This window comes from Drosophila navojoa, chromosome X (genome assembly GCF_054131105.1).
Source record: "Drosophila navojoa isolate 15081-1374.11 chromosome X, UAZ_NAV_1.0, whole genome shotgun sequence".
NCBI classification, from domain to species: domain Eukaryota; kingdom Metazoa; phylum Arthropoda; class Insecta; order Diptera; family Drosophilidae; genus Drosophila; species Drosophila navojoa.
Window position 1 is genome coordinate 33,034,126 of NC_142895.1, and position 15,674 is coordinate 33,049,799.

General features: G+C 41.9%; 1 protein-coding gene across 1 annotated transcript in view; it reads left to right on the forward strand.

Annotated features, from left to right (window-relative positions):
* LOC108658259 (leucine-rich repeat flightless-interacting protein 2) overlaps nucleotides 1-9,605 on the forward strand; it is a 34,960-nt gene extending 25,355 nt beyond the window's left edge. The window contains exon 7 of the mRNA XM_089264667.1: nucleotides 9,280-9,605. Coding sequence (XP_089120793.1) covers nucleotides 9,280-9,390 — 111 coding nt within the window. The 3' untranslated portion in view covers nucleotides 9,391-9,605. The remainder of the gene's footprint in view (nucleotides 1-9,279) is intronic.
* Nucleotides 9,606-15,674: the final 6,069 nt, after the last annotated feature.

The following is a 15,674-nucleotide window of genomic DNA, read 5'->3' on the forward strand; positions in this document are numbered from 1 at the left end:
TCTCTATCTGTACCTTCGTTTAATTGATCTAGCTTGATACAAAAGCATCTTATTTATCCTAGAGTCTGGTATCCCTTCAACAAAATAATCAATAAAACTCTCCTCATCTAAATCGATATTCTTTGCTATATCCATCAAGGCATACAAATATTCCTGAAGTGTCTCACCCTTTTTCAGTTGTCTCTTTGTCAACCTTCTGTGGATTTCTGACGATGTCACTTTTACTTGAAATTCACTAATTAATGCTGTTTTTAATTTTTCCCAGTTATTTATACCTTTCTGACTGCGAATAAACAACTTAGCAGCACCTTCAAGTAATTGTTTTGCATACACAAACAACTGTAGCTCTGACCACTGAACTGTAACTGCACATTCTTCAACTTCTGAGACCCACTGTTCTACATCCATTGAGCTCGAGCCATCAAACTTATTCACACTATCTTCTACATCTACATCTAAACCACGATCTGCTTTGTTCAAAACTACACGCTAACGGAACTGCGTTTGTTACTTCGTCAGCTGCATCCTTTTCCTCTATTCCCAAACCATAATGTTCTAATAGCCTGTTTTGCAATTCTACTTTGCGTCCATCCGTACTCAGTTGTAATTCTTCCAATTTATCTCTCAATTGGCCAACGACAAGCCCTAAAATCTCGCTTCGTTCCATTTTTTGGCTATTTATCCGTTTGCTTAAACTATAAATTTCAGCTTCTCGCTTTTCGTTTTTAGAATTATTCAGCAGCCCAATCAGCTGTGAATTTGCATATCGATTACCGATTGATTACGTTTCGTTGGTTGACAAACAACAACCTAAAATTTCGTCATGCACCCGTTCTTTTTCTTCTCTCAGTGCTCGATTACAGCACATCCAGTTTCTATGACCTTGAGTAAGATTCCCTCGACGTACTTCGTCGTTCGGCGCACAGCCACCTAGCTTGCGCTGTTGAACGACTGTGTGCAGCTCCTCTATACACCTTATAGTCCGCCTGTGGTTCCAACGGTGAATCTCAGCACCAACTTCCGTGTCGATCTCAGCGCACAGCCACCTTGCTTGCGTTCCTGATCGAATATGTCCAACGACGAATCTCAGCGCAACCTTTGCGTAATTGATCTTAGCGAACAGCCACCTTGCTTACGCTCTCGATCGACTACGTCCAACGACGAATTTCACCAGCAACTTAAAGTAGTTAATCGTAACGCACAGCCACCTAGCTTACGTTCTTGATTAACTTCGTCTCGTTACGCACCAGCTCATCCGCCTACGTATCAGCAGAATTCTTACGTCGTTGCATGTACTTTTCTTCTTTGTCTTTTCCTCTTTCTGCTTGCGCGCGTCGCTTTTCGCAGAAACGTTAATTTCACCAGAATTTCAATTGCCACTGGGCGTCTCTTTTTGTCTCGCTCCCACCTTTGCAATCATGTTCATCTCACACTTTTCGGCAACTTTGTCTTTTGCGTTTTAGTTCTTTAAATTGTTTAAAGTGTAACTTGGACCAATCCCGGTTGAGCCCCCAATTTGTAGGATTTTATATTTATTGAGTAAATTAAAAGTCAATTTAACGATTTCATCTTAATTTTAACCTATGACGAGTTTCACAATAAATGTCTACAATTATGTTATGTATATTATTTATTCAGTATTATAAAGATTGATTTTAGTTACACTTATATTATTTAATTATACGCGAACATGATCTTTTAAGGCGATCTTTATCACTTCTTGTGATCTCTATCTACTTCTGTTCTTTATCTTATTCTGTGCTTTTCCTTTGCACCGTGCGAATCTCTTGCACGACCTAATTACTCGACGACTGTCTTACAACTGCTCTGTACAATGGCTACATCACGACTCTTCTTCTTCTACGAACGACTCTTGATCTAATTCAAAAGCTTGCGTTCGCTTCGAACTACTCTGCGGTTCATCTGCCTAACTTTTACGAATCCCACATAGGTATATATATACATACATATGTATATCTCTTCATGGCGACGAGCTGAGTTGATTTAGCCGCTTCGTAAAGCAATTCTAAAATGATATCTCCTACATCTTTAGAGCTAAAGTCGCCAAATGTTAATATATTCAGATGATTTTTATACAATATATATTTTTATACCCTGAACCCATTGAAAATGGGAAATCAGGGTATAATGGTTTTGTTAAAAGTATGTAACAGGCAGAAGGAGGCGTGGCAGACCCCACAAAGTATATATATTCTTGATCAGGGCGACGAGCTGAGTCGATTCAGCCCTGTCCGTCTGTCTGTCTGTCCGTCCATATGTATGAACGCGTCGATCTCAAAAGGTATTAGAGCTAGTGACTTCAATTTTTTTTAAATGTCCGTATATTTAGCGCGCATATCGATTTGATCGCTAAAACTCGATAGCTCATTCTGATATTTTTATCGATGAAAACCCTTATGGAAAATCCGTTATAAAATTATATCTGCCACATCTTTATTCTTAACAGAATTATATAGCTATATTATAAGATACGTAATGACTAAGATAGCGCGCGATGCTTGCGATGCTGATTACTTCGCAAGCACTACGCGCTACCTTAGCCTGCGACAGCTCGTCTGTTATTCGCTCGACTCTGCGGAGCTTCATCATGGCTGTGGCCGCGAAGGAGCTTATTTGTTCCGAAGATACCTCCGATTCCAGCATAGTGTACGATATTGTCCGCTCTGATGGAGCGGCTCACTGCCTCTTCTAGACGACGCGTCGCGACGTCTCTCCTCCAGGAACTGTCCACATTCGAATAAAATGTATTTGGCGTCTTCCACATGCCCTCGTTCGTACCAGGGGTATTCGTCAGTTTCTTCGTTGAAAGAGCTCTGCAAAAATCAGCTTCTGTTTTATGCACATATTCTAAGTGATCGCGGAAAGCTAATCTTGTATCTAACGTGATACTTTATCGCCCTCTTTGATGCGATGGTGACGTTGCTTATCTTTATATTGGCAGTTTCCACTCTTACTTGGACGACTCGAGTCCAGCACATATCCCTTAGGTCCTTGCCTATGGCGACGACGGCTACATCATCAGCAAAGCCAATGGTGTGCGCACCTGCTGGTAGTTCCAAGCGCAGTACGCCGTCGTACATGACATTCCATAGAAGAGACCCCAGCACTGAGCCTTGGGGTACTCCAGCTGACACTGTATGAGTTTGGGGACTAGGGCCATCTGGCCCTGAGTTAGATCTAAGACTTCTGAGAGCTACTAATATTTCTTTTTCCGTAACAAAAACAATGTGAATGCTCGTTGGGCCCTGTTCAGCAGACAAACAATCAGCTGCATGAATGGGGTTTAATATTTCTGGAAAGAGCGTTTCCACAATCGATTTAAGCTCTATGCGATCCGTAGGCTGCATCTGTCTACCTGCGTATAGTCCTTTAACAACTATCTTATACGCCCTGCCCCAAATGGTTATATTCGGCTGAGTCACACAACTCTAGGAAGAATTCTCTTTTGCTTGACCGAATGGCCTTCTTCAACTGTCTTCTAGCTGTTTGGTAAATTAATTGTTTTTTTGAGATTTTTAGACCCACCGCGAGCTCGTTGGTAACTTCTTCTCGCCTGGATGCATTTGCGTTGAATGTCACCTATTTGTACATTCCACCAATATATAGGCTCCTGTTGTCGAGTGAACTGTTTGCGACGTAACATGCTCCTATTGCAGGCACTCTGAATTTGGGCTACCATTACCAATTGTGCTCAGAGACTGAATAGCCTCTGAAAAGACCGCGGGATCAAAAATATCCAGCCGATACGATTCCCTCCACAAGGCGCCCTGGCAGGTGCCTCGCCTATTGTGAACAGAAGTGCCGTATGATCGCTGTCCGTATAGCTATCGCAATGGCTCCATGTTGCTTCCCGAAAGAGGGATGAAGTGACAAAAGTAATGTCAATTACAGATCCGTATCCAGCCCGACTGAAGGTGAACTCGTGGCTAGTGTTGAGCTGTGCAATATCAAGTGTTGCGAAGATCTCCAGTAGGATACGGCCTCTGGCATTTGCTGTGTGGCTGCCCCATTCTAACGCCCATGCGTTAAAGTCTCCTGCTATAATGGCCATCCGACCTAGCGTCCTCGGCAAGCTCGTCTAGCACCGTTGTTAATTCACTGAGCTGCATGCTGGGAGCCAGATAGCAACTGTAGAGCCATAAGTTACCATATCGGCCGCGCACGAACCCATTGAATGACTTAACATCCGAAAGTACATTCGCTGTGTTGCCGCGTACCCACAACACAGCTTTGCCATTTGCTCATGTCGCCCATGTTCTATGGCAGGCCGACCTACGGTGATGAGGCTCACTAAGAAAGGCTACATCTGTACTTTTTTTCTCTTATTGTCTGCTCAAGTGGATCTTGGGCAGCAACAAAATGATTAAAGTTAAGCTGAAAAACCCTTTTTCATTTCATTTTACGTGCAGCTTTACGGTACTATGGTCAATTGAAGGTGCCTGCTGAGTGATCCGTCTGCCTTCACCTTTCCGGGCGCAGATGCTACATTTCGGCGGCTTGGTGCATGCTTTTACACTGTGGCCCATCTCTTGAAACAGGCGCCCTCTAGGTCACAGTCGCTGCGACAGTTTGCTGCCATATGACCGTAATCGAGGCACTTGAAACAGCGTTTAGGCTGATCCACGGCTCGGATACGGCATACTACCCATCCTATTCTGATTTTGGACAGCTCGAGCAGAGTTTTAGCTTTCCCAATTGGAAGAACAACCGTAGCTCTTTGCTGTCTACCAAAAGCTGGTCGAAGTGATTTAATAGCCTCAATGGGGAGTGAGCTATCCTTCAACTGCACCCTAATTGCCTCCAAGATCTCCTCTTTGCTCGCTAGCTCATCTAAATCACGAATCTCAATTTGAGACGATTCGGTAAGTGTATTAACTACCGCTCGGTCGCCCAAGGCCTTGCCTACCGCTTCGTGTAGAGGCTCAGCGCTATGTTCTGGCTTCCTACTCAATTGCAACAGAAGGTCCCCCTTAGCTGTCTTCCTAATGTCTTGAACGTCGCCGCTCAGATGCTTTAAATTTGGGTCGCTCTTGACTACACGTAGCATGTCCGCATAGCTACAACCACCTACGCCTGAAATTGCGTCAGTTCTGGGACGATTTTGCATAGGCTTGCGTCCTTTGACAACTGTCCAGGTGCTCGGGTTTGTCTGTCAACCTGGCATCCATTTTTGCTCCGACTATGGTTACTAATAAAACTTGAGTTTAGAGACCGCAGTAACTTAAACTCAGCTTAACTACAGTGAGAGCCCGAAAGTATGCACTACTTCTAATAACTGCTACTTAACTCCAGCAGCTAGGTTGCTGTCTTTGCTAGGACTTAGCAACTCGCCAAAGTTAGTGAGCAGCTGATTGTCCGCTGCAATTTCCAGCGCTACTAACAGCTGTTAGAGTGAGTGCACCTGATATTTATTATTTGCGCAATTGCGACGTGTGTGTGTGTGCATTTTTATGAAAATTCTTTGGGTGAGCGAAAATCGTATTACTCTTTACGCGACACTCATTTGAGAGCGTCACGCGAATGAATCAATGCAAAAAACAAAACAATGGGCCGCTCAGAGCAAGATCGTGTCTGCACAACTTTTGCGGTTATATTACGAAGCAGAGCATATTAGAAAATGCGATCCATTATCACAGCGAGCTTTGTAAAAACCCCATTTTAAGTACTAGGGACTTGTGCCTGAGTGTACACAAATTTTAAACTTATCGTCACGTTATTCGAAGTCCTTAGCAATGTTGCCGTTCTGACTAATTTTCGTCTAGAACTGACTTATTTTCAAGTGCGATTGCGGAATCGCGGATATCGGAAAATCAAAATCAAAACAAATTCTTATATTTTTATACTCTGAACCCATTAAAAGTGGGAAATCAGGGTATAATGGTTTTGTTAAAATGTATGTCACAGACAGAAGGAGGCGTGGCAGATCCCACATAGTATATATATTCTTGATCAGGGCGACGAGCTGAGTCGATTTGGCCCTGTTCGTCTGTGAACGAATACACTTCTGAGCCTGGGTTTATATACCTAGACTCATGCATAATTTCAACCCTTAAATCTAATGTATCTATTGCTGAGTGTGTAAGACTCCGCGTTGGTCTATTAGCTATTCTTATCCTATTTCTGAGTTTGTAAGGCTCAGCGCTCATCTCCTTCGTAATCTGACTCTGGGGTTGCAATGGTTGGTCTTCATTTGTCTGTCTATGCAGTCCGTACATGAGACCCTTATCTTTTCACAGCGCACTACCTGCTAGTCGCTGAGTGTGTCGGAGGCATGTATACGATCTTTGTATATTCATATGTTCATGCCTAAACATTTTGCGGGGGGTCAAGTGTGTGACTTCCGGAATTGCTGTCTGTGGAAATCTTAATAATATACAGGACAACTACAAATTTGATAATAGCTAATATTCTTGACGAAATGATCACCAATCCAATCCTTATGTTCGTGCCTGAACATTCTGCGGGGTCCAGAGATTGTGACATCCAGATAAACCGAGTGTGCCACCAGTACCTTGGACTTTTGCTTAGGTGGCGGCTCCCATGCCAAGTGAAGTCGAGCCTCTTTGAAGAACTTTCGCGGCTTATAGGTGTCATCATTTGTTGCATTAGTATAGCTGATTGCATCTGTTGAGGAAGTTGTCAATCGTTTCATTATTGCCGGAGCCAAAGCCTCCAAATGGTAGATATCCTTCGTTTTATCCTGATGCTTTAGATTGGTTGTTTCCTTTAAAATGTTGCTGCTACTTCCAATTGAATCCATTTCCGATGTAATTGTACTTGCAGTTTTAGTCTCCATAGTTGGTAGCGCTGCTGTGGTCATCACTGGAGAGTTTGAGTCGGTATTGTCGCTGTTCTCTTCAGCTGCACATGCAGCCGCTGTTGCAGTCTCCGCAGAAGATTGCTCTACCGTCGTGCTGCCAACTGTGGAAATATCATCCATTGGTCGAACTTCCAATTGGATATCTGTTGATGTATCCTCAGCGATACTCAACGTCGATGTCAAAGTTGTGGCAGAAATTCCATTCTCGTCCACATCTTCTATGCCCTCCGAATCCAATGTCGGAGTTGGTGGAGCACAGATCATCTTTATTGATCTCTTGTCTTCACCCAGCTTTGTTTTTGTTGTTACTACTTAAACTTTATTTTCTTGTTCTGTGGATTCAGTTATATTTCCTCCCATGTGTGGGCTTGCCGGCGGGTTGAAATCCCACTTTTTGAACACAATTGCATCCAAAGCTGCTTGAGATGCTAGCATCACTGTTATCGGAGGTGCTCACGCAATTGCGGATACTGCCTTCATCATCATTCTTCAGCAGTTTCTTGTCTACTGGCAAATATCGTTTGTATCGTCTGCATAAACAGTCCCACGCTAACTTGTAGTTACCCACTCCCATTGAGAAATTGCTTATCATTTGCACATCTCCTTTGACATACATTTGCAGGTATAGCAGTTTCGTCTTGTCGCTGATATCCTTTTTGTTGTGGATTATTTTGGTGAACTGCTCGAAGAACGTCGGCCACGCCTTCACCATTGGGCTCGATCAACCGAAGAAAAACATCTCTTGCTTTGATGTTTCCGGTCTCGTTGCCCAGCTATAAAGTTGGCCTGTGTCTATGACGTGATCGGCAACTTTGGTCCTGATTTCTGTCATTACGTCATCAAATATTTCTGGTTAAATATTGATGGTTGACGACACAGTTGTTTGTTTATTGTAGATTCATTGGCTTTTCCCATTGGAGGTTGTTTTGTTTTGGTCACCAGGTTGATCTTGCTGTTCCTCGACTCACAGCTTGGGTTGGTAAGCCAATACAATTAGTAAGCATTTCACTTTGTACTAAACACAAACACTTTTCCTTGTGGACTGCATCGAAGTATTAAAATACTTCATCCGGCTCAAAGGACCATGTACGAATACACTTGACTATGATGGCGTTTAGTTTTTATACCGTGAACCCATTGAAAATGGGAAATCAGGGTATAATGGTTTTGTTAAAATGTATGTAACAGGCAGAAGGAGGCGTGGCAGACCCCCACAAGCTGAGTCGATTTGGCCCTGTCCGTCTGTCTGTCCGTCCGTCCGTTCGTGTTTTTTTTTTTTTTTTTATAGCGTCTACACCTTCAGAGCTAGAGCTTCCAAATTTTATATGTAGATTCATGTCTATTTTATATAATTCCGTTTTTTGTTTAAATTTATTCCCCACCCCTAAATTCGATCCCTCACCCTCACCTTTGTATTTCAAGTAGTAGAAACTTGTGCTTTGGAATGTACATTCATTTGAACATTATGAGTATGTGCTGCATTAAGATTGGACGTCTAGAAAATGAATTATTCAACAAATACATTTGTTTAATATTGAACACATTGCAGCGCACCCAAGCGCAGTCGCTGCTTACTGCGCAGTTAGCAGAGTGCGTTCTAATACGTGCGTGTGTATTTGCCTAAAAAAGGTGCAGAGTGATTGGAATATCAGACTGGAGGGTTCAGGGTATCTCCTAGTCGAGCAGTCTCGACTCTTACTGCGAGTGTTCTTACTTGTTTTCTATTTGTATAACGACTTAAAAACGCAATAGATTGAACATGCCACTTATATTTTTCTGCAGAATCTTGTGGGTTTCACCCGCGGTTGGCCGCCAATTATGTTTATTAGGATCTCCTGTCGGCTCGCACTCCTCGTAGAGGGATGACGGTGGAAGATGTTTGGATATGTCCTGCTCGATCGCACTTCTGTATGAAGATTATGGTGGAGAGATGACTGACTCCCTTGTCGCTGCCCTTATGGTACTGCGATCAAATTTACGGCTTGTGCCAGAGTTAAGCTTTATTGTGACGCTTTCGCTTTAATTGTATGAACAGAACTGATTGAGCTCAGCGGAACTGACTCAGCATAAGCTACGTTACTGTAGCCGGGAAGCCGACTCGTCATGAACGATAACACTACTCTTGTGACACATGCACGGGATCAGGTTACCACCGCCGACTGTAACGATCAGAGCGCTTACCCTATACATTTGCCTTGTCAGCACTCTATGCGCAACTCCTGGCTACAAATAGCTCACAATTTAGCTCTTTAGACATGATTTTTCACGCTCTTAGTAGGACACACTATTTTTCATTGATCTTTATAGATCGTATCATTAGCTCAGGTGCAAAATTTCCTTTATCTAGGTGGAGGATATTCATATACGAAACATAGTAAAATCCAGCTATTTTGACACAAAATATATTCTAATTTATGATTTGTTGTTTCTTTTTGCAGCACCGAGATATTTTGGAGCGATTGGAGGAAGCAGAAACTGCTAATAATCATTTACTTAAACGTCTTGACAAACTAAAAAATGCGAAAAGCACAATACTGAAAGACTTATGATTGATGATGACAAACGAGAATAATAATACTTCACGTAGAAAATGCCTAAAAAAAGTAATTTCATAATGGTCTATGAAATGTTAATTATGTTATGAATATTTAAAATGAAAATCATTTAATGGTCATCACTTTATGTAGATTTTGCTCATTTGGCAGAAAACATATGATTTTAATTATTTCCTTAATAAAAATACTTATAAATTTTTCGTTCATTATTTGTATGATAATATAAACTTATAACAACGTATAACAAGTTTTTACTCACTTTTTTGTAAGTTATATTTACTCATCAATTTCGATTTATTAGATTAAGTTATGGAAGACAAAAGGATAAGAGAGTTCATGAATTTAATCTCATTTTATTTAAATCAGTCCGACTCTACTTTGTATTTTCTACCCACTTTCCACAATTTTAGATTAAGCAATTATTAATCCCAAAACGAGACAACCGACGATCACGACTTGCAGATACTCTGAAAGAAGCCCAACTGGATACAAAAGTCACGTACGCTTGTTATGAAAAAGAACTATAGGAATGAGATATTGTATGAGATTCCATATATTTAGGCATTCAAAAAATTAGGGAAGGAAGCTAGGATCTAATGCGAGGCTATCCAACTGAAGCTATGAGATACAAGTTTTCATAGGCTAACATTGTTTGACCTGCACGACCAACTGGTGCCGCACTGTCAAACGTGAGCGATGACTTAGCAACTAGCAACTAGTATGTTCCAAATACTGGAAGACTCAATTAGCGCCAATAACTCCAAAATGTACTAATTCGTCAAATTGGTGCAAGGGACTGTGAACTCAAATAAGGTGTTCAGAGAACTGCTACAGACTCTTATCAAAAGGACGACATAATGACGCAATCAATCATGACAATAAGACTGTGGAACGCTCATAGACCAGCTGAATAATTATATATTGGCTTATAATATTGATGTTATGCTTACCAGTGTGCGGTCTACCATTTGACGTAGCTCCAGCCTTCTATTACTGCGCTTGTGTTATGTTAGTCGCAATTGAATTTTCATCAGATGGAAACGTAAAAAATTAAATGAAACAAGTAAGAAAGCTCTAGTCGAGACTGCTCGACTACGAGATCCCCTGAACCCTACAAGCAACTGATATTTGAATAATAATTAGCACACACACACACACACACACGCATACAAACAAATACACGCACACACACGCATACAAACAAACACACGCATATACACACACTCACATATACAGGCGATTGCGCTTGGGTTGCGCTGCAGTGTTGGCGATATTATTAGAACTTATTTGTTGAATAATTTAGATTCTAGACGTACGATCGTAATGAAACTTGTAGATCGTAATCATGATGTTTAAATGTATGTGTATGTGTATACCAAAGGACAAGTCTCTAGTATTTGATATACGACTTTTACAAAGATGAGGGTGAGGGGATGGATTTAGGGGTAGGGGGTAAATTTAAACAAAAATCGAGATTGTATAAAATGAATCTTAATATACATTTTAAATTTGGAGACTCTAGCTTAAAAGATGTAGGAGATATAATTTTTTAAGTGATCTTCGATAAGGTTTTTTATCGATAAAAAAGTATCGGAATGAGTTATCGTTTTTCAGTGATAAACTCGATATGCGCGTGATATATACGGACATTTTAAAAAAAGTTGAAGTCTCTATCTCTTATATCTTCTGAAATCGACGCGTTCATACATACGGACGGACGGACGGACGGACGGACGGACGGACAGACAGACGGACAGGGCTAAATCGACTCAGCTCGTCGCCCTGATCAAGAACATATATACTTTGTGGGGTCTGCCACGCCTCCTTCTGCCTGTTACATACATTTCAACAAAACCATTATACCCTGATTTCCCATTTTATTATAAAAATTCACTGTATAAATATGGACGAAAATCATTTGGTGAATTTCATAACTTTTTGATGAGCTGCGCCAAGACGAGAAAAAATTGATAGACTACACTAGAATAAATAAGTAAGAAAACTCTAGTCGAGAGTGCTCGACTAGATACTACTCTGAACCAAACTAATAAAAACACACATTTAGTGTGGTTAAATTTCAATTTCGATGTATTAAAAAATATAAGAGAAATAGAAAACTCATTTTTATGAAATATATATAAATCTTTTGAAACAAAAAAATAAGCATAAATAGCGTGCACTGGATTCGAACCCAAGACCACTCGATCAAGCGCCACAGCGCTAGTCACAACGCCACTTTATTCGGAATTATGATGGCAAAGCTGAAGTAGATTCACTGATGCAGCGCCATCACGCAAATCTAAAATAAACTAACTGTTAAGAGCTCTACCACAACAACAGCAATGTGATTCTAGAAATATGTTAGAATAAGTTTGATGTATATATGCACATAATATCTTCTGAGATCGACGCGTTCAAACATATTGACAGACGGATGGACAGGGCTAAATCAACACAGCTCATCGCCCTGATCAAGAATATATGTACTCTATGGGGTCTGTCACGTCTTCTTCTGCCTGTTACATACCCGAAGCGAAGCAACTGATATTTCAATAATAATTGGAACACGCACACACTCACGCGCAGGAGTTCAAGTTGCGTTTTCGTGGAGTGCGGTCGATGTCATCGCGATCCATTGTAGACTCTAGCTTGTTCTGTGCTTTTCCCTGTAGAAGTGCAAAATCTGAAGTCAACGTGTATGCTGTGGGTGCGACGAACCCAGCGACCCTTGAAAATGACAGAGACTTACTTCGCGGCGTTTCGCAGAGTACCTCGGTGGTAGAATCCAGTGGTGCAAGAGAGGGGGGCAATAGCGTCATTGTTTTGGAGTCAGGGCTTTCTACTTTCGTTTACTTCTTTAAGCGCGAAAATATTTGTCACTTTAGGCATCACTTTTGCGCAATTAATAAAAAACAGGTGCATTCACTCTAACAGCTGTTAGTAGTGCTGGAAATTGCAGCGGCCAATCAGCTGCTCTTTAACTTTGGTGAGTTGCTAAGTCTTAGCAAAAACAGCAACCAAACTTCTGTAGTGAAGTTGTAGTTTTTAAAGTAGTACCTACTTTCGGGCTCTCACTGTAGTTAAGCTGAGTTTAAGTTACTGCGATCTCTAAACTCAAATAATATTAGTAGCCATTGCCTACTGCAGGCTTCACGCCGTTGTAGTTGGAGTTGGAAGTCATGATGGAGGACGAGCTGCAAGCTTTCGCGCGCCTTTCCTCGTTGCAGCGATCGCCGCAGCAACAACAGAGGGCTTTGCCGCAGCCGTCGACTTTTAACCAGTCTCCAGTTGCTGAGTGCCAGGCACCCAAGTCACTAAAAAAAACATTAGATCAAATAGGAGTTACTCTAGAAGGTTTGTCTGCCTTATTTGGGGGTCAACGGCCCTAATGAGAGAGGAGCTGGCTAGGCTGGTCAGTCTCCACAATACGGCCGAAGCGTTCTGTAACCGACCGGTTAAAAACTGTGAGCTGCAGACCACGACGGTCAAGAAAGTAGTTGAGAAAGCTAGCGCTCGAGCGATTCCAGGTAGCAATACGCCCAAGCGGTCGAAGGAAGTTGCCTTCGAACAGAGGAAAACAAGAACATGGGCAACAGAAGCAAATGGCAAAGTTGTGTTGTGGGTATGTGGCAACTCAACGAATGTACTTTCGGATGTTAAGTCAATCAATGGGTTCATATGTGGCCGATATGGTAACTTATGGCTCTACAGTTGCTATCTGTCTCCCAGCATACAGCTCAGTGGATTAACAACGGTGCTTGATGAGCTTGCCGAGAATGCTAGGGGTCGCAAGGCCATTATAACACACTAAATGCTGCACTGTTCAACACTGGCCACGAGTTGACCTTCAGTCGGGCTGGATGCAGATCTGTAATTGACATTACTTTTGTCACTTCATCCCTCTTTCGGGAAGCAACATGGAGCCATTGCAATAGCTATACGAACAGCGATCATACGGCACTTCTGTTCACAATAGGCGAGGCACCTGCCAGGGCGCCTTGTGGAGGGAATCGTATCGGCTGGATATTTTTGATCCCGCGGTCTTTTCAGAGGCTATTCAGTCTCTGAGCACAATTGGTAATGCTGAGGCCAGAGCATGCCAAATGGTAGCCCAAATTCAGAGTGCCTGCAATAGGAGCATGTTACGCCGTAAGCAGTTCACGCGACAAAAAGAGCTTACGTGTTGGTGAAATGCACAAATAGGTGACATTCGCTGCAGATGCATCCAGGCCAGATGTTGCTACCAACAGGCTCGCGGTAGGTCTACGTTTTTTCAGAAACAATTAGCTTACCAAGCAGCTAGAAAAGAGTTGAAGCAGGCCATTTAGACAAGTGAAAGAGAATGCTTCTTAGAGTTGTGTGACTCAGCCGAAGATGACCCTTGGGACAGGCCATAAAGATAGTAGCACTAACCAGAGAGCACATAGACCGGACACTTAGTGTAAAGTGTTTTGCACGCTTATTTTCGAGAGTAATCTCCCAGTCAACTTCGTATTTGCTCGGCTCATCACTTTTAGGGGTCGGACTACAAAAATATATGAGAGCACAATCATTTCGCTTCATGCGCTCGACCGTGATGGTCGATGGTTGAACAAAAGATCCCTCTATGTTCAATGTTTCCCTTGCTCTCTCTCTCTCTCTCTCGATGCTCTTTTCTCTCTCAAATGTGTATATGTGTGTATGCATGTGAGCACAAGCAGCAGCTCTGAGCTGCCAGCTCACGAAAATTGAATTTTCTTCGCAGCAAGAACCCATGCCTTCCCTTCTGTGTGAAGTATACCGACTTATCAAACCGTTTGCCAAGCTCGTACAAAATATGTATATGTGTTTTCGATATTATTTGTGGAAAGGGTATGAAAGCGTCGGTGCTCATACTAAAAATGCTTTCACGACGAATGTGCACGCACACACTCTCCCTTGCTACATGTATTACGAATTTGTATGCCTGTGTGCGAAGCTCTTGCTGCCTGTAGCAATTTTAAAGCCCAGCATTTGCAGTTGGTCGATCTTGTGAAGTGCTCACATACATACATACGTATGTATGTACATATATACACTTGATTGTGTGTATGGGCTGCGATGCTTACAATTATGGGAGATCACTTGTAGAAGCATTTGTATGCCTATGTGATTTCATATGTGCGTGTGTGTATGGGCATGTGTGCTTGGGAGATGAACATTGGCGTGTGCCTGCCTCAACTTAGAATGATGTGAACGATTTTGGGCTCGATTGAAGAGGCGCGCTTATACTTACATACATATGTTAGTAGCTGTATTGACTAGCTAAAGCGACAAGTGCACTTATCAATACAGATTATAAGTTTTTTTACTTGCATGCATGTATATATAATAACAGGTGCAAGGGATTGCTTTCCATTAGCTTAATGAGCTTAATCAAGTATTACATACATATATATATACATATATATTACATACATATACATATTTGAGAGAGTAGAAAGTAGAGAGAGCGAGAGAGCAACAACAAAAATCGATCACAGAGGCATCTTTTAACAACATTTGACCGTCTCGGTCGAGCGCATGAAGCGGAATGATTGTGCACCCGTGTATTTTCGTAGCTTGAACCTAAAAGTGAAGAGCCAGGCAAATTCGAAATCGATAGGACCTAGGAGGCAGATTTTTCGGTGTTGAAAAACTTTGTACTACATGTCTAGTCTATGTGTTGTTTGGTCAGTGATATAACATAGGCTAGTAGCCTGTTACAGTATATATTTTATATAATTTCGATTTTTGTTGTAATTTACCCCCCACCCATATCAATTCTTCGAAGGGTTCAGTGGGTTTCGTAGTCGAGTAGTCTCGAATAGAGCTTTCTTACTTGTTTTGATTCTATTTTGGTATTCCAAGCGAAAGATCCACCGCCAATGAAGAGAACCGAATTTCCGAATGGTCGCTTTCGGTCGCTACAGATCTCTTAGGGCCACTACCCAACAATGATATATATTTTAGTTTTAATCAGAAGGGAAGACATGGGTTCTTGCTGCGAAGAAATTTCAATTTTCGTGAGCTGCTGCTTGTGCTCACATGCACACACACATATACACATTTGAGAAAGCAGAGAGCATCGAGAGAGAGATAGTGCAAGGGAAACATTGAGCATAGAGGGATCTTTTGTTCAACATTTAACCATCTCGGTCGAGCGCGTGAAGCGAAATGATTGTCCTTTCGTATATTTTCGTAGCTCGAGCCTAAAAGTAATTCGCCGAGCGAATTCATAGCCGTCTGAGGTGCTTAAGCCCCATAAAAAGCGTGCAAAA